This window comes from Gallus gallus, chromosome 1 (genome assembly GCF_016699485.2).
Source record: "Gallus gallus isolate bGalGal1 chromosome 1, bGalGal1.mat.broiler.GRCg7b, whole genome shotgun sequence".
NCBI classification, from domain to species: Eukaryota; Metazoa; Chordata; class Aves; order Galliformes; family Phasianidae; genus Gallus; species Gallus gallus.
In genome coordinates this window covers 69,123,861-69,149,900 of record NC_052532.1, presented here as the reverse complement: position 1 = coordinate 69,149,900, position 26,040 = coordinate 69,123,861, and the positions used below count along the sequence as shown (strand labels likewise).

Sequence of the window (26,040 nt, the reverse complement as noted above, 5' to 3'; positions counted from 1 at the left end):
TTATTAGAATTATGTTTTCTCTCTTGAAGCTGTATCATTTCTACTTTAACAATACTTTTTAATAATAATTCTAGCTATTACTATATACGTTAACTGCCGTGTGGCAAATAATTCTGTGACCTAGAGACCTAATTTTCTTGTCATAAAACGGCCTAATAATCAACATCTTACAACTGTGAGACAGTGTCAAAGCCTCCTCTGTGGTCTAGACCTAAGAACAGACTCCAAACCTGTTATTGCTCTAAAGATTAAGTACTTGTCTTCCCAACTCTAGGCCCAGTAGTACTCAGGAAATTGCTCTAGAGACAGATATGTAGATAACGAATCATTTATCCAGCAGAAAACCTCCCAAGAGTTATGATACATTTCAAGATAATCCACATTAACATTATTTATATTATTTTGTATTCACCTACTTACAGAGGTTTCCATTCTGTAGATAAATTGTCTACAGAAACAGCTGATCCTTCACACAGCGCTGAGAGATGAAAATAGAAAATTGTGGAATTAGCATTTGTAATAAAAGGAAATGATTGCTTGTGTAAATAGGAACCAGTATAATTAGTAACCAGTAAGCTGCTTATTGTGCATTAGCCCCTTTCTTAACATTTGAAAATGTGGTAAGAAATTCTGGAGAGAGGATTAAGGAGATGAGCATAGGTGAAGATGCTGTCAGCAGAGTATGTGGGTGGGATAAACACAAACACTGTGTACAAATGCAGCTGTTTATGATGGCAGTCCTAGCTCATTTCATTCTTTAAATATCAGAGATTTGAAATTTCTGCATTTCTTCCAGTTGGAGAAGGGAAGAATTGGATACCAAACAGTTGTACCTTGCAAATGACTGGATGACAGAACCATATAATGAGAGCATAACGGGAGCAGGGATTGCAAAGTGCCACAGAAGGTTACCCAGAGGAGTTCAGACAACTTTAGCCTTTCAATACATTAAATACTGAGCTTTTGGACAGCAATACCAACCTGAGAAGTCAGAGCTCTTTGCTGTGCTTGTACAAACATCTGTGTACAGTTGACTGACTGGAAGAACTACTGTGCCAAGAAATAACTGGTTCTCTGGGGCGTTTCTCAACCTAAGCAATTCTGCTCCTTGACAGCTAAACCCACAGCCTCACTGTGGTCAAGCTTTCTTGCTGTTTTTACAGGCTAAGTGACTTGGGGAGAAGGGCCATACAAGAAATAGCAGAAGGAAGGAGCATTCCTTGCAGATACTGGGGGGAGGGAAGCTGAGGCTGGAGGCAGCCCAGGTGCACATGATGTACAATGCACGCAATGCACAATGCATGCAATGCAGTGTTTAGCAACCTTTCCGAGCAGAACAACTATGCTGTATACGTAGGGTAGGATTTTAAGTTATCCTGGTGTTGCAGAGAAGTTAGGTGATCATACTGTGTACGTCATGACCTAGTTTAATACTGCAGCTTTTTAGTTTATAGTTTTCCTAAATATGAGGATGAAAAAGGCAATTCATAGGGTCAGCCTTTTCCCAAAAGGTCTCAGAGGACCCTGAAGTGAGCTGGAAGTTTGGAGCAACCAGTGGAGAATACCACTAGAGAAAGTATCTGAAAATATCAGAGCTGGCTACAGCTTCATCTGTGGGCCAAAGAGGTGTTACAGAAGTGGTCCTAAATGACCTTCTTCAGCCTCAGCCTGTTTTTAATCACTGAATTAGTGTAAGGAGGGTGATGGGCAAGGCTCTTCATCCTCTAATTTTGCTTACCAGGAATAGAGAGCTTTTTCTATTTGTTGACAGACGAAAGATGTTATTTAAACTCAGTGAGGAATGCATCTAAGCTATGCATCTCTCACTGGCTTAAAGTAAACATCCATCCTCACATTCTCTTACCAGTTATTTTAGGCTGTTAACTGTGCTGAGCCCTGCTTATTGCAAATCCCTTTTTGAGGAATTCACAATTCTTCCCAGTTGTTGCACAGGAAATTTAAGCGTAGCCTAAACTCAGGGCTGTTAATTTTATCCCAGGGGATCAAGCTTTTCAAGGTGGCAGTTGAAACAGCCAGTACACCCCACTCCTCTTGCAGATGTAATCATTTCATTTTAATCTAGCTGACATTAGATGATATCTAATCGTTTAGCTGTTCAGCAGGCAGATGATATGCACAGCGGAAACTGAGAAACTTCTATGTTCCCAGCTTACCCAGGAATCCTACAGAAGTTCACAATCAGCAAGGATTTTACTCTAGGCTTCCAATGTCATTGGCTGCTTGAGTGCCATTATAAATCAATTACCTATCTGTTGTTATTGCAATTAAGTAATACCAGGTCCAAATCTTGCACTGCTGTAAATCAACATATTCTTCAAATTTAGTGAACTTGCATGTAGTTTAGAAAAACAGCAAATTGCTCCGCTGGAGTAAAACCTTTACTTTGAACAGGTCTTCATTTGCTTCAGTGATGAGAAAAGTAGTATAAAATTTGTACCAGAAAGATAAAATGTTGTTCTATACCCATAAAATATGACAGCAAGTATTAGCTGGCAGGTGACTTACACCTATGTGGTGAGTCTGCTAGAACTTCATTTGAGGAATGGGGATAACTAGAAAAGGGACTGCATGTAGTTATACGGCTTGAGAGGAGGAGAGAGCTGTGACAGGGACTCCCACCTCTCTTTTGTCATTGAAACTTAAGAGAAAGGGCCTGTAACTCCATCTGACCTGGAAGAAGAACAGCAAAGAAGAATAAACAAGAGGGGCAGTCTGTGAGAGCAGGAACGTTTAATCGCATCAGTTCTCTCCTACATGTACAAGGAGAAGTCACCCAATGTCCCCTGTCCATGATTAGCGTGCTTGGGCCACTGTAACCTCCTTATCAATTTTGAAGCAGTTGTACGAGGAGGAATTTCTCATTGTACTCAAACTCATCCTGTAATCTTATAAGAAGTCAGTGAAAGTCTTTCCTTTGACAAAGGATTCCGGAACATATCCTTTAAGTACAAGCGTAAGGCTTTGGAAGATTAAGGCCTGGGTTTCGCATGACAAGAATGTAGAATGCAATGGTGAAGAGAGAGTTAAACAACTAATCTTTCAACAAAGCAAGCATTTGCCTGGGCTTGCCACTTCTCACACTGTTGTGCAACAATCTTGTAAGTAACACAGCTGAACAAATTGAAAAAGGATTTCAGAGCATGTAAGGATGACAACTGGAAATTGCACTTTTGCCCCCTCTAGCCATTAATACAAAGGTTGCTCCAAAAGTAATGCCTCCTATTTTATTACGTTGGCTCTATGGCAGTAGAGGTTGGACCTCCCAGCCAATATCCCAATATATTTTGTTGCCACGTGACAGATGGAAGCAAAGGCGCAGTCTGACAAAATGGTGTGTGACATGGAAGTGCAAATGAAGCAAAGGTGTGTTACTGAACTCATCCATGCATAAAAAATGGCACCCATTGACATTCATCAACACTTGCTTAACATTTACAAATGTTGTAACTGGCAAAGACCCACAGGATCACCCAGTCCAACCATCCATCCATCACCAATAGTTCTCACTAAAGCATGTCCCTCAACACAACTTCCAAACGTTGAAGGAGAAGCTGTCTTGCAACAAGACAGCACCAGGTCCTACACCACTCTGAAGACCATGGAGCACATTGCCAATGTTGGCTGGACTGTCCTACCACACCCACTGTACAGTCTGGGCTTGGTACTTTCCATCTGTTCAGCCTGATGAAAGATGGACTGCATGGGCAACGTTTTCCTAGCAACAACAGCATCACAGCAGCTGTGAAACAGTGGGTCACCTTCGCTGGTGCAGATTTTTTTATGAGCACAGCATGCAGGCTCTTCATCACTGGTGAAAATGCATAGCTAACGGTGGTGACTATGTTGAAAAATAGTGTTTAGTGTTTTGTAGCTGAGATTGTGCTCAGTCAAACTGTGTTACTGTGCTCTTTGTATCTGTCCTCATTTCCAAGGAAGTAAATAGGAGGCATTACTGTCAGAGTGACTTATGTATTTATTATCATAGTTATAGTTAAGGCCACTTCTTTGGCTAGAGAAAATTTGCATAAACAACGTGGCAGAGTCTGTACTATCAGAGAGACTTCTATTGGCCTCTACAGGAAAATGCTGAAGGCCTCATTTAACACAGTCTGGAGACCAAAGCTTTTATTTTACAGACCATCCTAAGATACATCTGCTAAAATACAAGCATTTCATTTCCCTGTTAAATGAATCGTTCTGAAACTAATGCATGTAGCTGGTCCAGGCATTTGATTTTATATATGCAGAAAATTCATTTTAGAGGTGTTTTTTTCAATTAAAAAAAAGGTCAGTACTGTCTGCTACAGATATTTTTGTTGCTGCTTCTCAAGAAAAAAATGCATGTACGCTGCCATTGTACACTTGCTATTTCTCCATGTCCAAGCCAATAGTGGTAAAGTGTATGAAAAATAATACTAATATGCAACTAATAGAGGTTTAAATGAAATATTTTACCTCAGTAGAAGCAAATTGGTTATTGAAGTTAAATATAAGTGAAAAGGCAATTTTGCTGAAATTGTCACATTTCCATGAAGTCGAGCTGTCTTTTATTTAGTCAGAATTCATGCAAACTGATTATTATCTATTGATTCTTCAGCTGAACTTTCAAACCTCTTGATCTTCATTTGCATGTGTAAATAAGACCAGTGACAATTCAGCTCAGAACACATTCAGCAAGTCACAGCCTTTTTTACTCTACAGTTATCTTTTCCTCACTAAAAACAGTCACTGGCATCCACAGATAGCAATAGTTTTTGTAACAAAAATACGTGAATGTATTCCTATGACACACCAGTGATTGTTTATCATCACTTCTCTGTCACTTTTTTGGTAGTAGTCCCTTTGTCCATTCTCTCAGTCAGAATTCCACAAAGCCCCTCGAGTATAATCATACCCTGTGCTCTTGGACTTTTCTCACCTTTTCATCCTTACAGATTTCTTATTCTGAAGTAAGTAATTATGCAGCTTGTTGTTAGGTGTACCTTTGGACCAGGAGTACTGACATCCCTCCCATCTCTACTCTACTACAAGACTAAGGATCCTCAACTTTCTGATCCTTTCACATTTCATCCCTTTGTCCCTTATTCTTCCAATCTGCATTCTTTCCTCATCTGCTTTCACATTCATGTGCCCAATATCCTTCGCTCATTCTCCTCTCACTGTTCTGACATTTCTCTGATCCTAGGCTTACCCAATTCAGTTAGCTAGACTCAGAACAACAATAGTGAATAGATTGTTGGTTTAAAAAGCTGAACCAGCTTAATAAAAACTAGACAAGCAAGTACCAGGGACAGACTTTTCCCTTCTTGGCAGGAGCCAGCTGTTTGCTTGGCTGCGTCTAGCACTTTACCTTAAGACTGGGGTCAGTGCAGTGAGGATGTGGATGCTGATGCACATTTATCATCTTGAGATTTGTGGGCAGCCTTCCTCCCCTCCCTTCAGTGTAAAAAGAAGAAGACACAACATGGTGCCATTCAAAGTTGGTTAGTGGGTCATTCAGCTGTGTCTGGCATGAGAATTGACTAACATTTACTTCTTCTGCCCTCTTCCACTCCTAAAAAACTTGCCATTGAAACCAGACGGTTATCTACCTTCATTCCTTCAGAAGCCTCTGGCACGACAGAAAAAAAAAAAATGTTGAGGAAAAAGAAATTGGATTTTTTTTCATCTACTCCTCCCTTCTACCCACAGATCTGCTGTTTAACCCACATGTGTTCAGATACATTTCTATATACTTCTGTAATACAGCAGACCATACTGCTTAAAATTTAGTGATCTTAAGTCACATACAACAGTAAGTTTCACCACTGTCTCATGCCTTAAATTATTTTCCATATACCAAAAAGTCACGGTCTTTCTTCTCTCCCACAATCCATTCTTGTTGACTAATCTAGGTCACGGTGTTTCTCCTCCATCCCTCCCCAGCTGCCAAATGTCAACTTGCTGAAGGGAATTTGGCTGTGGAGTGATATGTCAGTTATGCTGTGAAACAATTGGACTCTGATCTTAATTTCCAACTGGTATATTCAGAGAAATTCCTAACTTCAACTTTACCCCATCGATAGATCTGGCCCTGACTTGTCATTTGGAATGCATGACACTACTCCAGAAATAGAAGTAAATATAATAACCATCCTTCCCCTAACCAAATAATATTACAGCACGGTTTTGATAAGCCAGAAACAAGGTATTTGCTTCAGTCAATTTTAAAAGCAAAGAAAAAAGGTTTAGTCTCTGCGAAGTCAAGCTGTGAATAAGAAAATTCTCTATTCCCAGTATTCAAAAAAGTATTTTGTTTGTGGTCTGCTGCCCAATTACTTCCTACCCAGCCCCATAGGTGAAACACAGACCAAAATCCTTCACATCTACAGCTGAAGTGTGATTCTCATTTCAACCAAAGATAACATTCAGAGTAGACATCACAGTCCTGGTACCTAGATTAACCCCTGCTTTGTCAGCTTTCAAAGTGGCTAAGCATCTCTGCACGGTAGGCTAAGATGATACTGATTACTCCCAAGAGACACAGCAAGGGCAAAGGAAGCTTGTAAAGACAGCAGCATATGCCGGGAAGAACACTCCCTCTCCTACAGCAAATTCTTACACTTTTTGCCCTGCCAGCACAATAACAGTTTTTTCCTGCCTCAGCAAAATTTCTCTATGTTCATGGAAAGGGAAAGCTAATTTTAAACTAGGCAAGAAAAAACACCATTACTTTTCTTCCCCCCAGCTACTCAGTAGTACAAGTGAAGATTAACTGGAAGACTGGAAGAAAGAAAAAACACAGGTAGTTAAGCAATCTTATCTTTAGATGACCTCTTTTAACCTCATTTGTTGCCAAGATCAACATAAGCACAAGTTCTGCATATTTAGAAATCAAAAACACCACACTGGGTAGTTTCTATCTTTATCTCGTATCAAATTTGCCAAGAAAAACTAGAAGCTTTGCATGATTTTATGGGTGCATTTCAAAGTTCGGTTAGATAATCACGCTTCATGTATGGGAAGGTTCTGTTTATTGTCAGGATAAGCTGTTATTCTCCTCACTCAGAGAAGACTTCCATATAGCTTTGCCTATCACCATAGTGCCACATTGATTAATACATCCATAGGAGAACTAACAACATAAGTACCAAAATACATTTTTAGGTCCTTCACTGCCTCAGTTTTAAAGACTGAGATGTTACTCAATCATAGGTTAATTCCTTCTGGGTATTCAAATAGTTGTGTAAGCTTTGTGTGACAAAGCTGGGATTATTAGCATAAATGCTTTAACTAAATAGGCACATAAATGCTCAGACACATACTAACCTTGGTGTCTGCTTATATTTTTCAGCCTTTTGAGTATCAAGAGAACGCCGTTCCATGTTCCTACCATAGAAAGCCTGGTCTCAAACAGCAAGATGCAACATCTGGAAATACCAAGATTCAGTCATAATCAGCTGCCACAGAGATGAATACAATTGGTCTCAGTCCATGTTCACTAGCTGTTACTGAGCAATTAATTCAATTTTGGCAGATCACTCTGACCATAGCCATACAAGCAGAAAAGAGATCACACTGAATCCAAAAGCAAGTGTATCCAGAGCTCTATAAGCATCTATTTCAAGGTTGCATTTCACACAAAGTAGTTTGAGATTGAAATGGTCGTTAACATTATAAACAATGTAAGAGGGAACAGCTGAAGTTAAAGTTTGCACTTCTACTTGTTATATCAACATGAGAGTACCATTAAAGAGGTACTTGACATCTACGTGCCTTTTCACAAAGAAAAGGCATACAGGAGCATGTAAGAAGCCAGGATGCTGGGATAGTGACAAGTCTAGCTAGACAAAGCTGTACATGGGACAGGATAAATGTCAGAAGGCAAGACAGAGAAAAAAAACTGTGAAAACAAATTGATCGATCTACACAACACTGTTTTGCAGACACTCGGCTAGCTTATGAAGCTTGCTGTGGCAAACCAGGTGACTTCCCATGACCTCAGATGACTGTACAAGCTGAAGCACCTGCTCAAGACTCATCAGCTGCTGTCTTAGGGTGACTCATTACAGCAACTCTTAGAAGAAGGTGACACCAGCTGGACTTACGTTACTAGGACTACCATCTTCCAGGTATTAGGACTGCTAATGTCTATATTCCTGCCTGTCCTTGAATGTCCCCTTTTTTTATATATGTCGTAGCATGTCACTGTGAGTGTGTTGTGTGTGGTATTTTATGCATCTTATATCACTGGTAAATATTTTCCTTCATCTTTTAGGCTTTATAGGCAGCAGACTACTTGCTCTGCTGCCTTAACACCAGGCAGCCCTCCAACCTTCCTCCAGCATGTGCTACACTTCTGTTCCTATTAATCTGGCCAAAGGACTTTTTCAAAGAGGAAATATTAAATACGAGACTTGCTCCTGTTGTCAAGTACAAGCAATCTCATCTTATAAAACATCTGTTAGCAATGTGTAAGCTATGAAAGCTAGCCCTTAATCCATACTCCAAGAACAGTCCACTCCATGGAAAAAATAATCCAAAAAACCTTTACATTGATGCTGTCTTTAAGAGGCCTTAAGAGGTTTATAAAGTCTACAGCTGAAAGTATTTTAATGGAGGTCACCACTGATGGGTCAACTCAGCTTAGTTATAATGCTATAATTCTGATGGGGAGCGTGTTAAGACAAGCCACACTTGTACCTTTAAATCGGGTGGGCAAGGAGATGTCTAAAGAACATTTCAAACCAGCTGCAAGTCGCTGTTCATTTCAAAAAATATAATTTCATATAATCTACGTTCCAAATGCTATGTCTCACAGAAAGTGTATGCTGTTTTTTACCTCATAGTTTGATGGGAAGGTTCTACTGGAAGCTCTTGACTGTCCAGCTGTTAATCCCTCACTGATAAAGCACAAGAAGGTCCAATTCAAGAAGGTCGCATGTGGGAGACCTATTATATCCATCTTGCCTAGTGTACATTCCAAATTACTCAAGCAGTTTATTCACTCTGAGCTGTAGAGAACTCTATTGGCTCTCAGCCCAAGATCTTAAAAAAACCTCTCAAAATCCAATCAGTGCCGAAAAAAGTATTCCCACAGCTCCTAATCCTGTGAGCTCTTGTGATGTGTCCACTGAGGGGATGCATCCATTCCCTCCCTTATTATCTACTGTTAACTTTAGTGAACTCACAACTTCAGTTCTACTTCTCTGCTTAATGAAACACCATTATTCTTCCGTGAGGAGTCAAACCAGACCAAACCAATCCTCAAAATATACCATGTCTTCCAAATGAAGCATGAACATATTCTTCATTCTGAAGAATGTGTACACACTTCAGATTCAGCTAAGAAACAACTAAGGAAAAGGTGAGACTAAACTGTCCCTGGATGTCCCTTTGATTTCCAGTTGCAGCTAGGAGGCCAGATTCCATCACCTTTAAAAATGCCAGAAAAAACCAAGCGGGTGACTACTTATCCATTCACAAAATGAGCTTAAGAAAATCTGCTCAGTATTGCAATCACAGTCACCACGTGGTATCAACTAAATATTAGACTATAAAATCTTTTAATTTTCCCAGCACACAAAATCACGTGAGATTGCTTTCACTTCTTCCAAGATTTTCTGTTTATTTTCTTGTACTATGGCTTGTCAGTAATGCACAGGCTCTAGGTCTAAGAAACAGTGCCCTGCAGTAGCAATAGCAATTACTTCTATGGTGCATTGTTCCTAATATGCATATTTCTGTTTTTTCTTGTAAAGAAAAATCTCATGTTCCATATAAATGATCAGTTCACTGACATTCTATCAACAAGCCTCATTCCCTAGTTGAAAGTAATTCTCACTGAAGCACTTACTATCAGCATCCTTGCACCTTTTATTTCCTCCTCCCAATAAACTCTGCACTTACAGAAGACTGCAGCTTATCCTCTCCAGAAGCAGATCAAAATAACACCACTGAGAAGCTGGCACGGAAGCCAAAAAAAAGCAAGAATGAACAGCTGAGGTTGGGTAAAGGGAGGGCATAGGGAAGTAGCTGTTCAAGAGAAAGCATGGTGAAACGGATGTTTGAAAACTGCTGTTTCATAAGCTAATCTTAGTGGGATCTGGGACACGTGCTGTCATTGCTTCAGAATATGAATGGTTAAGTGTAATGCACACAAAACAGCTGCTTTAACTGAGTTTAAGTGACCATCCTAATTCTATTTACAGATTTTATCTTTTGCTTAAAAAATTTCCTGTGTCAACCTTAGTTTGCAGTTTCCAGGAACAGCAAAATGAGTTCGATTCTCAGAACATTGCAAAGATTGACAATGCAGCCAAGTTTGTCAAATTTTCAATTCTCAAATAGAAAAGAGTGCCGTATAAAGAAGGCCTGAGTGACCTTTAATTCTAAAGTGACCCTTAAAACAAAAATATCAGGAAAGAGATGATAGAACAGAGAACGCTGCATTCAGGAAAGCACTGCACTGCAGCAGTCATTTTCACAAGTTGAAGCATACATCAAGTGTATATGAATCTGCAAGAACAATACATACAGTAATAAAGCATTCTTGCTGCAGAACATAAGATCCAGTTACATTTTCAGGATTCAAAGCATCACAGAATGTTCTCTGTATTTGTTGCATGCATAGGAAATCCGTATTTTTCCCATTCTAGCTGTTAGCTTCCTTTGCAGAAGGAGAACAAAAAAGCAGATCTAAGACCTAACCAATCAACCACTTCTTGCAAGGCATGAGGAATCATATACAGTCCTTTCTTGGTACTTCTAACAAAGATTTGTTATAATCTGATGACCCCTATCTCACTAGAAACCAGTGCTCAAATATTTAGCTGAGCTGGAATGTCATAGAGCAAAAAAGTGAATGATAGTACAGTATTTACACGTAAACATGTAACAAGCATTCCAGTAACCATCACTGACTAATTCTACAGCTTTTCCTATAATTCTAATAATCTAGAAAGCAAGTACAGCACAGATTAATGCAGTCTTAGTCTGAAAGCTTGGTTTACAGTCTCAGCAGCTAAAAGACATATATATAAGCAATGGGAGCTCTGGTTTCTCTAATCCAAAGATAGATCTATTAAGCCAATTTTTAGTTTTTTATTATTTTTTTCTTATTTCATCTGCGTGTAACAGGATGGAATGCAATGCTGGTTTAGGCAAGTGAGAAGAAACAGGAGCCAGAGAACTAAAAATTAATTCTGTTTGTTGCACAAGAAGGAACACTCCCCTAAAGGTCAGATGTTCAAAATCCATCAAGCCAGATTTCTTAATAAATGATTGCATGAAGATGCTCTGACAGCCCCATTGAACAGATGCCTGGCTTTTGCAAATGCAATAGTATAATTAAAGAGTAGTTTGAGCAAATGTTAGAAGAGTTAGGTCATGCAGTACCTAGAAATGGTGAAGAAAACAGACTATTATAGCTTAACTTCTGTTTGCTTTCTCTTTGCACTTATTACTTAGGTTGAGGTATCCTTTTTTAAAGAAAAAGCATTCAAATATGTATTTAAATCCAAGACCGCTTCATCCCTGTGACAGGAGAGGTGAAATGCAAAGCACTTTATGCTCAATAAGTGTATCTAGTGTTTTTAGGCACGTTAATTTTTCCTACACATTCAAAGAAATCTCCTTCACTATGCATTTCAAAGTAACAAGAAAGATTCAGTGATGGCTGAATTCGACCTGGTTTCTATTTTCTATTTAATATTATGAAAAGAGAATCTTATTTACTGTGAGAGCGATGGAGCAGTAGAACAGGGTACCCAGGGTGGTAGTGGAGTTTTCTCCCCTGGAGATATTCAAGACGTCTACCTGTGCAACCTGCTGTAGGGAACCTGCTTTAGCAGGTTGGATGTGATGATCTCAAGAGGTCTCTTTCAACCCCTACAATTCTTTGATTCTGTGTGACAGAATAACTGCAGTTATGCATAGAATGTCTGAGTTGCATTCATTAAAACTCTCTTCAGTGGTAAGAAGCATTACTTGCACAGCTGTAGAGCTGTGAGCTAATTCCTAGCCTGTTGAGAATTAGGTTACTAAAACAAACAAGGTCCCCAGCATTCTGTTGTCTAGTACCAAAAGAAATTAGCCAGAGACTTCTGGGAGAAACTCCTGAAGCTTTTCTTCCTCCTGGCCACAACAATTTTCTAGTCCACAGCATCCATAGGATGTCAAGGATGTCGCTTCATTCTTACACAGTGTACAACTTAATGACCGGGCTACAGTCCAAGAAGATGGATGATAGGGATTTGAATCTCTCACGTGTTTTGCACCTTGCTTAATAAGACCTTCATTCAGATTCCTTTGGTGTAAACATTAAGGTTCATCTGCAAGAAAACCAGATTTGTTTCTTAGGCTTAGTGTAGTAGGTTTAGATGTCATCGGAACACAGGCAGACATACTCTTTGCCATCTGCTCCTGAAACAGCTTCGTGCACCAATCACACAAGCTACTGGACATAACCAGAACAGATTGCAATATGAGGCCAAACTCAAATCTGCCAATGCAGAACTTCTGGTCAAGAGCTTCAACAGTCTCTTTCCCCAGCAATTGTCTTCTCTGTGGTAGTGTTTTATATAAACAAATGTCATTTTGTCTAAATCATTCCCAGAAGGCTTTAATAAAAGCTTATTACAGCAGCCTCTTTTAAAATGGCATTTTTGCTCAGCTTTCTTAGCTGTAGAAGTAGCTCCCCTGAAGCCTAATTTCTCCTATTAATCCAATACATCCTTCCTGTCTTATGCAAACTACGTGTGGGCATTTGGTGTTCCCTGAGTTGATATGTACTGTTCACTAACTGGGCATGCATACACGTCCTGGTAGTACAGTTATGAGAATTTTAGATGGAGGAACAAAACTAAGCTTTGCAACAGATGACACATACAAGGAAGAAGTTATCATATTCTTATGAAGTCTACTGCCCTGCCATGTAGCTGAAGGTTAAACAACCATGAAGTATCATGAGTCAGTTTGTGGCAGAAAGAACATAGCATTGGACACATGGTAAACACTCTTACATTTAGCTTTGAAGAGGTTGCTATAAGTGAACAGGCTTTGGTAAATCCATCACAAAAACTCCTGAAACAAAAGTATTCCATACATTCCATAAGTAGTGAAAGAAGAAGTTGAAAAACATGAGTGGAAAGGTTAATAAAAGCAAATCAGGGATAAGAAATTAAGAATTCGTTTTACCAGCCATGTTCTTGCAAAACAATATCAACTTTCCTGGAATATAACTTCTAAAAGGAGAAACAATACAAGTCAGATAAGTCTACATTTCTAATTCATGCAAGTTACGCAGGAGTTAGTGGGAAAAATGTCTAAAGAGTATTAAGCTATTAAGCATTTATTTATTTATTTATTTTAATCTAGCACTTATATTTCCTTAGCACTTGGTACCTAAACAACAGTAATAAAGGTAGTTAGGAATAATACCAGGTTGCCATATTTCAAAGGCTTCAAGTTATATTTAGCAGGTAGGCTTGCTACTGAAGGTGTAATGCAGAGTGAATTACACCTGGACATGTGACATGCTCTTGAAACACTGTGACCTCTATCCTCATTACAGATCCACCCACAGGAAATGACTGCTACCATTTGCAGAAGACAAATGACATCCAAACTATTCACAGGTGATTTTCTGATGCAACTGATGATACATCCAGTATCATGAAACCACCAGCACGCCAGCCAATACTGTGCTGTAGTCCTTGTGACTGTTTGTCTGAACATCTGCATTGCTATCTCTAAGTACTAGATCAGGATGTAGCTGAAGATGGCCTGCAACCAAATCTCTGAACTTTGCAATTGTCAACATGTGGATTTGGCAACTGAAAGATGAGCTGTTTCATTTCCAAAAGCTACCAGTGATTCAAACAATGCCACTGGAAGATGTTCAGCCAAGCTCTTCCACTTGTGTGTCACTTCAGAATTTGCAGGGCAGAGTAGTGTTGAAGCCTGTCATATAGCATGTACACTAATAACATGGTTTGTTAATTTCCATTACCTTACGTCTGGCCAGTACAAATTAATAGTGGTAGTGTCGCAGAACCAGTCATGGCATTTCTTACACAGGAAAGGCTGTCAGTTGTGTGTAGCCATTCATCGGTCCCCCGTGCCTTAGACAATCCATGCAGGGACTGGTGCAGACATTGCTCACGTCTTGTCCTGCTCACTGCAGAACAGATTCCTTGTGGTAGGAAAAAAGAGAGAGCCCATCTTCTCCTTCCTGCTCTACACAGGCCTTTGGGAGTTCACTTTGCACAAGACAACAGATGGTATTAGAGAGATGTCATAAAGTGGCTGCTGCCACTCACAATAAGCCTTAGCAATGCACGGAAAAAGTCTAGCACATAATTTCTCGAGTGCTAGCAGCTGTTCTGTCTGCTGTTATTTACACAGATAAGAAGTGTAGTTCAAACAATTGTATGAGAAAATCTCCCTTTTCTCACCAGTACATGCTTGCTACAGCACAAACGTCTGGAACAACTGAGAGGGAGGTTTACTTCGCCCTGCATTCACCAGGCAGCAAGGTAGCAGTCCACAATTACAACTTGTGCTCTCTAGTGTGAGCCGCAGGAATGACATTTTGATACTTTGAGTAACTACCTTCCTCAAGGCAACCGTCACCACACTTCCTTCTCCATCTTCAAGTTCTTTCCAACCACTGTTTTCCTACTGCTCAGTTTTCTGTTAGAGTCTAGCAGCCCCCTTACCTCAGACTAGCTGCAACAGAAGTTGGTAGGTCTCCATTACACTTAGCTCTGTAGAATCTGTCATCCTGGACTGCCTAGAATTAGAGATGAGGAACGAAAAAGAGTCTTTTACAATTCCTCTCTATCTACCACACATCTATGAACCAAATGAGTAACAAGGACACAGCTGAGGCGACAAAATTTTGCCTTAGGCAACCAAAAAAAAAATAAAGCTTCCTCTAAGGATAACAAAGAAGTAAGCTAAATTGTATGATTAGATCATACATGGTGCTACCTGTTTCTTATTCATAATGCAAGATGTGCAGCTGAGGGTAGTCTTGTATGGAAGCACTGTTGTATCTAAAGTTCACAGGTAACGTGCATCAGGCCCAACCTGCCCAAAGGTTACAATCAAAGAGAAGAAAGGAAGATTTTTCATTGACTGTAGGCTGTAGATGTTACATTCAGTTTTCTACTGCAGCACAAACAGGCTATCTACATGATAGAAGTGTGTTGTTGCTATTTAGTGTCTCCTATGGAATGAGATACCTTCTTAGCCTTCTTAGCCCAGGTTTGCCCCAGAAGTTAGAAACAAGAAGCAAGAAGCAGGTATACTTGTGAGAACAATTTTGGCCAATTGCGCAGTGTCTCAGATGAAGGTTCTCATCGTACCTCCTGAGGTGTGTTTTGAGGATCAGTTGATTTAACTTACAATATGACTCTGGGAATGCTTTTGAGAATTAGTCTAAATTTGACAAGTGCCATAATTATGTGCTCACATGCTCACAGAACAGAAAGCAGAGAAACAAAACAGTAACTTGACACAGGGACTCTTGAGAATTAGACCAATACCAACTATTCAACAATTAGCTTGACAAATCTGCTCTGAAGTAGTAAATAATTACTCAAGTATGCATGTGCCACACAGAATGCTTCGTCAGTTGTGCCAGGACATAACTGCTACCAGTTTCCACTTAAGTTTTCATATTTCAATGTGTTTAACTCAATGTAATAAAGTAATGATGCCCATGGTCATTTTAAATGTGTAAATAGCCAAGTTCTTGATGACAAGGATTACATAATTCAGGTTACACACAGTTCAATGTTGGCATCTTAAGTGCTAGTCAGCATTAGACTAGATTATTTTGAGATTACATTACCATAGAAATCTTTTACCTTCCTTCGGACCATTTGCGTGGTCTTTCATTTTCTATCATCCTCAATTTTCTTATTTTTGAGAACTTTAATGCTCCTGACTACCACAGGCTGAGTGCCATGCAATGCCTTCACCCAGGCTTGAAAGTACTCGGCACATTCATTGCAGCATTCAGATCCTTCCATCTCTATCTGTTGAACGCTTCTATTCTTCCTACACACACTACCTCCACATTGTCTCTTTCTGGTCATCCTGTTCCTTCCCTGTCATCTTCACATGCTCAACTCAGTAGCAGAGGTCTGTTTATCTATTTTTAATGACTTCCCATCAGTCTAATCCATTCCTTCTGCCCTTTCCTCTCCCACAAATTCATTAATAAATGAGGCAGAAAGCTGACTCACTGCTGTGCATATCCATTTTGTTTTCTGTGTTGGTTTGAGGCAGTGTTTGTAATTAACCCAGAGGGGAGACTGTTCTGTACATCTCTGCATTCACATAAGAGACTGTGGAAGATGATGTGTTTACTGCTTTCTGGGATAAGAAGTCTAAACCATGATCAACACCTGTTTTGATGACTAAAGCAATCTGGACACTCCTGAGAAGTCCAGGTGAGCAGCTCCCCTCTTTTCTATGACCTCTTATTGATATCTGTATCCTCACTGTGAAAATGACTGCACAGCAGGAGCAGCTAATTCCCTTTAACACATCTTTTCAGCTTTCAAGTCTAGAGGCCAGATTTATAAAGCTCTAGTTGCTAAGACACTCATCAGGTCTCTGAGTGGCTTTACAGAAATGCCTAAAGGGTAGGTACAGTGCAGAGTTCCTTGTCCAATACCATCTCAAGCTTTTAAATCCACACAGTTAATTAGTTGTAAATGGAAGGCTGAGCTGCTGTCTGCTGTCTCCCTCTATCACAACACCAACCTGGCTATGCCACAGCCTGGCTTGTGGGGAGTCAGCTACATTGTCTTTTCAGGTATACATGCACCCAGTTAACTGGGCATGACGTTCTGCAGCTGTTTCAACAGCGGAGAACTGATAAAAAAGCATGCACTAGAAAGTCTATTCAGGAACACGTAGTGTCACATGTGGTTTAAGTCCTGTGATTTGAAGAAAATCCATCATCACACCATTAAGCCAATTTTTACATAGGAACAAATTCTAATAGACTTTTAGAAACATACAATACTTGAAACTGTTCTAATTCTCAGAGACAACAACATCTGTCCCATTTCTAGAGCAGTTTGCTTTGAGAAACAACGTCTTCAGCTGAATTCAGAAGCACTGAGAAACGGAGCCCCTAACTCAAAAACAGCCATTACCAGTTCACCTTCTATTTGGTTAGCCTCTGTGGTGTTACAACTACTAATATTCCTGTAAAACTGGTTTGGTTTTGTGATACTTAACCACCGAAGATGTTCAAATCAGGTGGCACTGAAGTAAATAGATATTATACAAGACAACTCTTATGCAGGGATTGTGAAACCTGTACACCCAAAAGCTACTCAGTTATCTGCCTCTCCTAATACAGTGAGAATTAAAATTAGTTACCATAAGAATGCAGCGAAAGCCACATTAATTGCTGCCTCAAAAAGGCCATCCACATTGAGTCCTCATCTTCCTTAAGAGACCATTTAAGTTGTCCCCAACCCATTTTCCTTCAACATTAACAACAACACAAATAATGATCATAATTGATAGCACTGTTATATACTGATATCAAATTATACTTGATGACAGACTGTATGTGTATAAGGGAGGCTGAATGAAGCTAGAGGTGCTGAAGTAACTCATCCAAGTTCACCTATCATAGAATCATAGAAACACCAAGGTTGGAAAAGACCCACAGGATCATCCAGTCCAACTATCCACCCACCTCCAATGGTTCTCATTAAACCATGTCCCTCAACACAACATCCAAATGTTCCCTGAACACCTCCAGGGTGTATGATTGCGAAGTGAGGGATATTTTTCTCTATTAAGGTAGGTCTTATAAGAGTCTGGTAAGGAGACATGACCAAAATTTTCTTTGAATTTATTGCAACTCTATGCATTCCATTTGAAAATGTGCAGGTAATAGATTTATATTAACTGAAAATGGAGTCACAAACATACTAAAAAATGGATGATTTTTTTTTGGAAATCTTAAAACCTATTCTCAAATCCCTTCATCAAAACTGAAAGCAAGGCTGCATATTTTTCACTGTTCACAAGCCTGTGTTTAGCCAACACATCAAAAGGCATGAAATTATTTGCCACAGCTTGAGCTTGCTATAATTTAAATTTCATTTCAGACACTGTTACGGTTTGAAACACAGAACAGGTAAGTTGATTTTCACCTTGAAAACATGTTTAACTCGTTTAAATGAGCATTCAAATCCACCAAAAATGGTAAAACTGTGAGCATTTTTCATTTTCAAGTTCTGGCATAAATTTCCCTTTTCATCCCATAAATGACTTATTTTCATATCACAAATCGTAAGATCTTTTTAGAATTCTACTCTGACTTATCCACCTCCCTTCAGAAAAGTAAATGATGTCCACATAGTGAGCATCCATACTTTCAAGGAACTCGTGGAATTGGTGATGATTCAATCCATTGGAGTTTATGCAATTGTGCATAATTGTGCGTAAACAGTGCTGGTGATCACAGAATCATAGAATGGCCTGGGTTGAAAAGGACCACAATGATCATGTAGTTTCAACCCCCCTGCTATGTGCAGGGTCGCCAACCACCAGACCAGGCTGCCCAGAGCCACATCCAGCCTGGCCTTGAATGCCTCCAGGGATGGAGCATCCACAGCCTCCTTGGGCAACCTGTTCCAATGATTTGTAATGATTTGCATGACAATGTCCATTTTACATAAGTTTTCTTGGTTGTTGATGCAGCGGTTCTTGATGCAGTGATATTTCATCAAATATGACTTGCTGGTGGCAATTGCATCTTCTTCTATTAATTTGGTAAATTCCTCCTTTTTACTGACCATCACTGGAGCACTATCAGTAGCTATATCAGATATTAGGACACACTGTATCTGCACACTTTCCAAACATTGCTACCACTTAACTGGCTTTAATGACAGAGTCCGTCCAAGTTTTAACTTTTTAAAAACGATTTTGTTGAGATGACAGACTTGTCAGTTCCACTGTTTTGTCTTTACAAAGCATTCCTCAATATGCATCAAATTTGGCAGCAAATTTTTGCAGATAATGTCTTTTCAAATTGTAACCTTTGAAAACTGACAGCGTTTCCCTATAAATTAAGCATAGTGCCATATATATATATATATATTTGTCAAGACAAATAAAAGTACTAATCTGCCCATTTTTTGTTGAACACTGATCCCTCATCCACAATTTTTCTGGGTTCTGATTTCTTCTGAGATGCCATGAGGTTGAAATATTAGCACTAGCAATCACTGCACTGTTCTCAACAAGCAGCACAAGCGCATCCCACATGTAGTTTGCACGGGGTTCAGTGTGACCGAGGGTGCGCCAACAGCACCAGAGGAAAAGACAGCACTACTCTGTGCCCACCCCTTCCCCTGGTTCCAGTCCTGTGCCAATCACACTGATGGGTTTGACTGTTGCAGAGCAATGGGTGCACACCCGGGGCAGCACTGCTGTGATGGTGTAGGGCTGGGGGTGGGCTGCCCTGTGAGGTATTCTGGGCTGCATGTGGCCTATGGGCCAGACATACCTGATCAAGAATTTGCAACAGTTTAGGCAGCACTGTGCCTACCAGGCCACATGGCTTCTATGAAGGTTACCACTGAAACGTAGAACAGAGTAAATAGAAAGTTGTTTTTTTCTTATGGCTCAGTCCCAGGCAAAGTTGTGCCTTGAGTTATCTACCAATAGCACTCTTTTAAAGAAAAACTGTGTTAAAAATAGCACCAAGTTCAAAATTCTGGGCGGATGAAATAGAGCTGGAAATATGCTGATTGCAAAAGCAATCTATAGCCCTCTGGAGAAGTACTGAGAGCGTGGCTAGTTCACACATGCATGATATTCCCATATTCTCTTACCTCTTTGTACTTTTGAGGTGATACCACAGCATGCTGATTGTTTTTACTCACCTGCCTTTTACAATGTCCCTGCCCTCACTTCAAGCTTGATGCATATGACTCATCAGCAAAGTGATCACATGCTTCCTCACACTGATTAGACTGACAGTAAGACAGGCTCATCTTGTCCATACATCCTCCTATGTGGCCTGCTGGGAAGCACAGTGCTAAGAATAAAGATTGTGCATGAAGTCTGATCTAAGTCTGCTAAATTTGAAACTCTGCATGTTATCACCTCAGAAGCACTTTATATTTGTGAAATATGGTATATTGTAAGAACCTGCCCTCAGTGGAACACCAGGTGACTTACACTGCTTCTAAATGTAACGCTGACTGGTCTTCTGCAACCTGGGACACGGAGCAACTGGCTCTGTCATGTATCACTTACGAACACGTTGGAGAAGTAGAAACCCTTGCATTCTGGCTGTATTGATCAGGATTCATCAGAAATACGTTTTGCATCAATCTTGCCTCCCACAAAGACCTCGAATCTTGCACTTAATTCAAGAAGAAGAGTACTTTCTGTAGGTACAGACCACAAAAACACAGATGTATCTAAGCAGCATGGGAGCAGACGATCTGTTCCCAGGGTTAAATATTTCTTCCTGATCTTAAAATTCAATCTTTGCCCTGATGAAATAATAATGATGCATTTCATTACTTTTCTAAAATCTCCTTTTCCAAGCCCTATCCAGCGTTATATAGAGGGTGATCCTCTGATATGCTTTCATGCATTTTCTAGCTCAGCAGTCTGAATTCCCAGCAATTCTCATGCATCTCATATGTCAGATCTGGGTAAGCACTGGGCAGCTGAGCCATACACTTGCAGTAATTCCAGCATGTTTATATCCACATGCATCCATCAGCTGTGCAAGTAGCGCACTGTAGGTCCAAAATGCTTATATTAGGAATCAGTGATCTTACCAGGTGCAGTTAATACAGGGCACCTGGTTTCTCAGCCACTTTGGGCTCCAATTGCTCTTTCACTTGGAAACATCGATTGGATCATCCAGCTAGAAAGATGCTCCAATTGTTGCTGTATCCCTTCAGGCAATACCCGCCTGGCTTTTTGCTCTGCCTAAAGAGATTCTACTCTGAGATACATTTGGACAAATTCTCTTGAGGAGAAAACAGAGTTTTTCCATTGTCAATATAGCCCCTTTGATGTGGTATATAGAGCAAAACACGCACATTTGAGGCTTAAGTTAGGAGTTCCAGAAACAAAATTAAATGAATAGCAGCAGAGACTAAAATCCAAGCCTTTGTCTGTTTTGTTGGGCTTTGAAATCATTAGCAATACAACTATGCTTTTAATCATCAGAAAACATTAATAAGTAAATTCTGCCTTGAAGATTAGCTAGAAAAATCCTACCGCTCAGCTTTCTGTAGAAAATAGCAGTTTTGAACTTTTTTTTTTTAAAGCAAGGAATGAAAAGAAGAAATCTGATCACTCGAAACACCATAGGGAAGAAAAAAAAAGAAGCACCAGCTCCAGAATTCCAGCCACTTTTGAGCTCACAATATTATCTTGAATACAGAATACCAACCACTCAGCTCCTTGGATTACAGCTCCATTCCTGTTCGTCCTCTGTTTACAAATATATATATTTTAAAAAACTGGAAAAGTTACTTTTGATATCTACAGAATTCTGCTTTTTGGTATGTTGCAGAAATAGACTGATAACTATACCTGGCATGACAGAGGCTTGAACATACAGCATCAGTTTCTAGAGCAGGTCTTGCAAGCCAACCACTGACTTTGGAACAAACTGCTCACTCTAAATACATATATTTTTGAACTGCAAATGATTTCCATTGAATGAAACAGTATTTTTTATAAGCTTTTGGTGAGCTTCTCGTAGCTGCTCTAACTACAGTTTTAACATCCGCCATTTATGACTGTTAAGAACAAATAAACCACAGTAAAAGCACTAACCTACGTGCAATGGGGGAAGAAAGTGTAAAGGCTGGGATCAGTTTCTGCTCTCAGCTGTATGCACACTTGTTTTCCTTGGGGGTGCTCCTACACTATGGGCAGCTTGATGAGGCTGGTTGCTCATCACAACTCAGTATGCTGAACTGAAGTTAGCTATTGTTCACTCTCTTAAATATTTTCCATTTCACTGTATCCTCCTGTACTACTTTGTTGATTTTACTTGCTTTTTAAGCCGTGTGCTTATTATAGACGCTTCACGTCTAAAGCTTTCAAAGAACATTACAGTTTAACATCACTAGCAAAACAGACACCATTAAACAAAATAAAGCAGCCATTAGAAGCTAATAAAAAGCAAATAAAACCTAAACTCTTCACTGACCTCTGTGGAATTAAGAGAGGTCCAACAGAGGCACTTGCTGAACTACTGGCTTTTATCCATAGCAGACCAAAGAGCTACACCACTCGCGATTTCTTCAGTATAAAGACAGCTGAGCACAGGCTGAACTTTTTCTGCTCTCCTGTTAGGCATCAGGAGGCCTTACACACGCTGAGCAGCAGACCCTGAGCCGCCAGCCCACAGGCCTAGCTAGGGCTGCTACTGTACCTATGAGCAGACCTCACCCGCTCTGTGAAGGGCCCCGAGCGAGCCGCCGCTCCGCGCCCTGCCGCCTACCGCCAGCCGCCGCCGTGCCCCTGCCGGGCGGACGCACCACAGCGCCCCCGCGGCCCTCACCGGCGCTGCTGCGGCTGCCGCGCATGACATCACCGCGCGCGGAGCCCATGCGCCGCTGGGCGTGGGGGCGTGCCGGGGCCGCGGCTGCCGCGCCCGCTGCCGCCAGCCCGCCCGCCCGCCGGAGCGCCCGGGGCCGCCGCATCTCGCCCCGCCGCGGCCGGCAGGGAAGAGGATGGCGGAGAGCGAGGCCGAGACCCCCAGCACTCCCGGGGAGTTCGAGAGCAAGTACTTCGAGTACAATGGGGTGCGGCTGCCGCCCTTCTGCCGGGGGAAGATGGAGGAGATCGCCAATTTCCCGGTGAGGGACAGCGACGTCTGGATCGTCACCTACCCCAAGTCAGGTAGGCGGGCCGGGCGGGCGGCGAGCGGGAACCTCCCGGGTCGGGGCCGTCTCCTGAGGGCCGGGAGGGAACGCCGCGCCCGGGGCGGCCCCCGCGGGAGAGGTGGGGCCGGGGCCGAGGGAAGGGCGTCCGCCGCCGGCTAACGGCGCCGCTGGAGGTGAGGAGGGCCGCCCGGCGGGAGCAGATATGGCACGCGTTATTCCTGACGTGACCGACAGATGTACCTGTCGTCTGTTCCGCAGCCCCGCCGTGCCGCCTCCCCGAGGCGGCTGCGAACATGTGCCCCGAGTGCATTGTGGCTGCGCCGGGCGGCCAGAGAGAGCCCTGCCAGACCCACCAGTGTGCGTTCCTCCTCCGAGCGCTTCCTGCTTCACATATCGTATTTCTTCTTTTCTTATCCTCCCCGTTTCCGTGCAGAGATGCTGAAGCAGAGCTAACGTGGGTACGGTGCTGTCTGCGGAGAGGCAGCAATATGGTAGCTGTGTAACCACCTGGTAACGCCAGCGGCAGCGAGCAGGTTCTTTACAAAGCCTGCTCCTGAGTGACTGCCCAGCAATAGGACGATCTCTTTCCAGAAAATTCAAAGCCCTCTGGAGGTGACTGATCCTAGCTCTGTAAATAGCCCTATGGCACGCGTCGGTGTCACAGGTTGCTGACCAGGTGTGATCATTTCGCTGTTGATTGTAAAAATGGTTCTCTCCTGTTTCCCCTTGGCGTGCCGCTTCGGAAAGATGCACCTTTGCAAAAATGCAGCATCTATTACATGAGCGTTTCTCAAGGAGTTTGAAATGCTTGTCTTCACTTCTGTTTTTTTGTAATTTGTTACTAACGATGCTCTTAAAGACTATCTGAAGCTTGATGGATGCATCAAGCGTCCATCACTACAGCACAGGGACGATTTATGGGCTGGTGGGTGGTCCCCGAAATGCTAGGATTAGGAGGAGACAGCCACACGGATACTGTTCTTCTAAAGACATATTTAGCATGCAGGGTGCAGAAAGAACACAGTTCTTTTACTTGTAAAATTTCTGCTTTGTGAAGCTGGATTCCTGTGCTAGTACAGCACCCAACTTGGCACGCTGCTACATATCCTCAGCTAACCTTGGGTTTCAGGCACAAAATAGCTGTGATACAGCACCTGGCAATAGATTAGCTCTGATGGCTGTGCAATTGGTTGTGGGAAGCCAGCTTGCAGAGTCAGATGTGATTTACTTTATGAATATAGCAGGTCTCTCAGGGCAGCCCTGAGGTCAGTGACAGGCACCTGCCTACTTGCAGAGCTGGAGGATGACAAGAGAGTAGCTAATAGGCAGCCTGAAAGCAAAGGAAAAGGAAGACTGAGAGCTGGACACCCAAGCTGGATGTACAGTGATGTGGGGAGGTGGTAGAGGGGCAGCCTCAGAATGAAAACGGATGCCAGAGTATTTTACTTGCCAGGAAAGAGGGTATTTAGAGTGGGTCTTGTGAAATCTGGTGTTCTTGTCGTGGGAACGGGCTCTCAAACACAGCCATGATGTCTGCAGTCTCGAGGAGAGAACAGTTCACCTTCAAGTGGCCTGAGTTCTTTTGGAACTCTTGAAGCTTGTGTTTTCTGCAGACCCTATATGGCATATAGCTCAGTGCCTTATTTAGGGTTTCTGAGTCAACTGTGAAAGGGTGTGCTGACTATGGACGGGACTATCACCAGAAGTTAGTCCTGATATCATTTCTCATTGATTTACCCAAGGTCATGCAGAAAATCTACAGCAAAGCCAGAAGTTACATTCAGAACTCCATATTCTTCTCTATTACCTCAACTACTGCTCCATCCTCCTGTCTTTCAGAAGCACAGAGAAGGATTTTTCTGTTAACTGGAGGTGATGAGAATTTTTGTAATCAAAAAGTAGTTTTAAAAATATCCTTTGTGCACAAAGTATAGTAATTTGGGGTGAGATACTTTGGCATTCTTGGGGAATCTTTAAATGCAAAGCGTGGTTGGGACTGCTTACCTAGTTTTTGTTAATAAACTGCATTTGAACATAATTTCAGTAATTTTGACAACAGAATTGTAAGAAAAGAAAAATGCACCAATTTCAGATGGGTTGAATGGAAAACTTTTGTTATGAAAATAACTTTTCTTCGTTGTTCCACCAGCTTTCCATCTGCTCGAGTTGTGGAAAGAATATGCTAACAAGGCCCTTCTGCTAAATGTGGGAGGCCAGAGTTCCTGCCTCTTACTGAGCCCTGTGCAATACTCGTGTGTAAAATCAAAAGGCTCCATCAGTAGCTGTTGACCGTGTGCTGGCTTATCTGACTGATGAAGAAGCACGTGTGCCGTTTTGCAGACATACTCTGAAAGACTGGATGAGTCTGCCCTAAATGAGAGATGGAAATAGTGCTTGGAAATAATTGCATTGGTACATTGGGGGTGACCCAGGAAGAAGCTGGTCCAGTAATGGCAGAAAATTGAATGTTCCGGTGGCCTTACTGGGAGTAATGTGATAAGCTTAATGGAAAATTACTCTGCTTTAATGTAATTTCCACTGATGGAGGCCTGAATAATGATACTCCTTGTATCATTAATTAATCCTAACACCTGCATCCAATCAATGGTAACAACTTTTGGTAGCTGCTGGACTAGGAGAAACTTGTACCTGCACATAGCATGGGGGTTGAAACTCGATGATCATTATGGTCCCTTTCAACCCAGGCCATTCTGTGATTCTATGATAAAACCTTGAGGCTCGTTTAAACAGGCATATGTAAATATGTCGGTGTGCGTGCATGCTTTTACATATGTATATGTTAGAACAGTAATTACAGAGAAACTTTTTGTCATGGTACATAATTTAAAATCAGATGTGCATACTCTGAAAAGCTTAAGTCAAGCTTTATATTTCATGCAACTTTGTAGTATAGAACGTGCAGAGCTGAACAGTATTCATTGAGATTTATGGTAGCTGCAAGTGTATAGTAATATCATTCTGTATAGCACTAAATAACTGGAGCTCACACAACAGACTGCTTCTTAGATGAGATGCAGTGTTCCAGAGGAAGTGCACTTTACATCTATAATAGCTTTCCTCGAACCCTCTCATCCTGTGGGGTTTTTGTACTTTGCTTGAAAAT

At 41.3% G+C, this 26,040-nt stretch overlaps 2 protein-coding genes across 8 annotated transcripts in view; one reads left to right on the top strand and one right to left on the bottom strand.

The window, feature by feature from the left end:
• PNPLA3 (patatin like phospholipase domain containing 3) overlaps positions 1-22,556 on the bottom strand; it is a 46,035-nt gene extending 23,479 nt beyond the window's left edge. Inside the window, exons 1-3 of one of the 5 annotated variants that reach the window (XM_046915222.1) lie at positions 22,238-22,556; positions 14,721-14,794; positions 421-478 (exon numbers count right to left, since the gene is read on the bottom strand). The gene's annotated coding sequence lies outside the window, so the exon portion shown is untranslated. Of the gene's footprint in view, positions 1-412; positions 479-14,720; positions 14,795-22,237 lie in introns of all 5 variants that reach the window. The other 4 variants (XM_046915226.1, XM_015291189.4, XM_046915225.1 and 1 more) reach the window with 4 other exon arrangements.
• Positions 22,557-22,704: 148 nt separating this feature from the next.
• SULT4A1 (sulfotransferase family 4A member 1) overlaps positions 22,705-26,040 on the top strand; it is a 33,427-nt gene continuing 30,091 nt past the window's right edge. For all 3 annotated transcript variants that reach the window (XR_001467954.4, XM_015291200.4, XM_015291212.4), the window contains exon 1: positions 22,705-22,932. Coding sequence is in view for 2 of the 3 variants with exons in the window: in XM_015291200.4 (XP_015146686.1) it covers positions 22,764-22,932 (169 nt within the window). In the remaining variant the exon portion in view is untranslated. The remainder of the gene's footprint in view (positions 22,933-26,040) is intronic.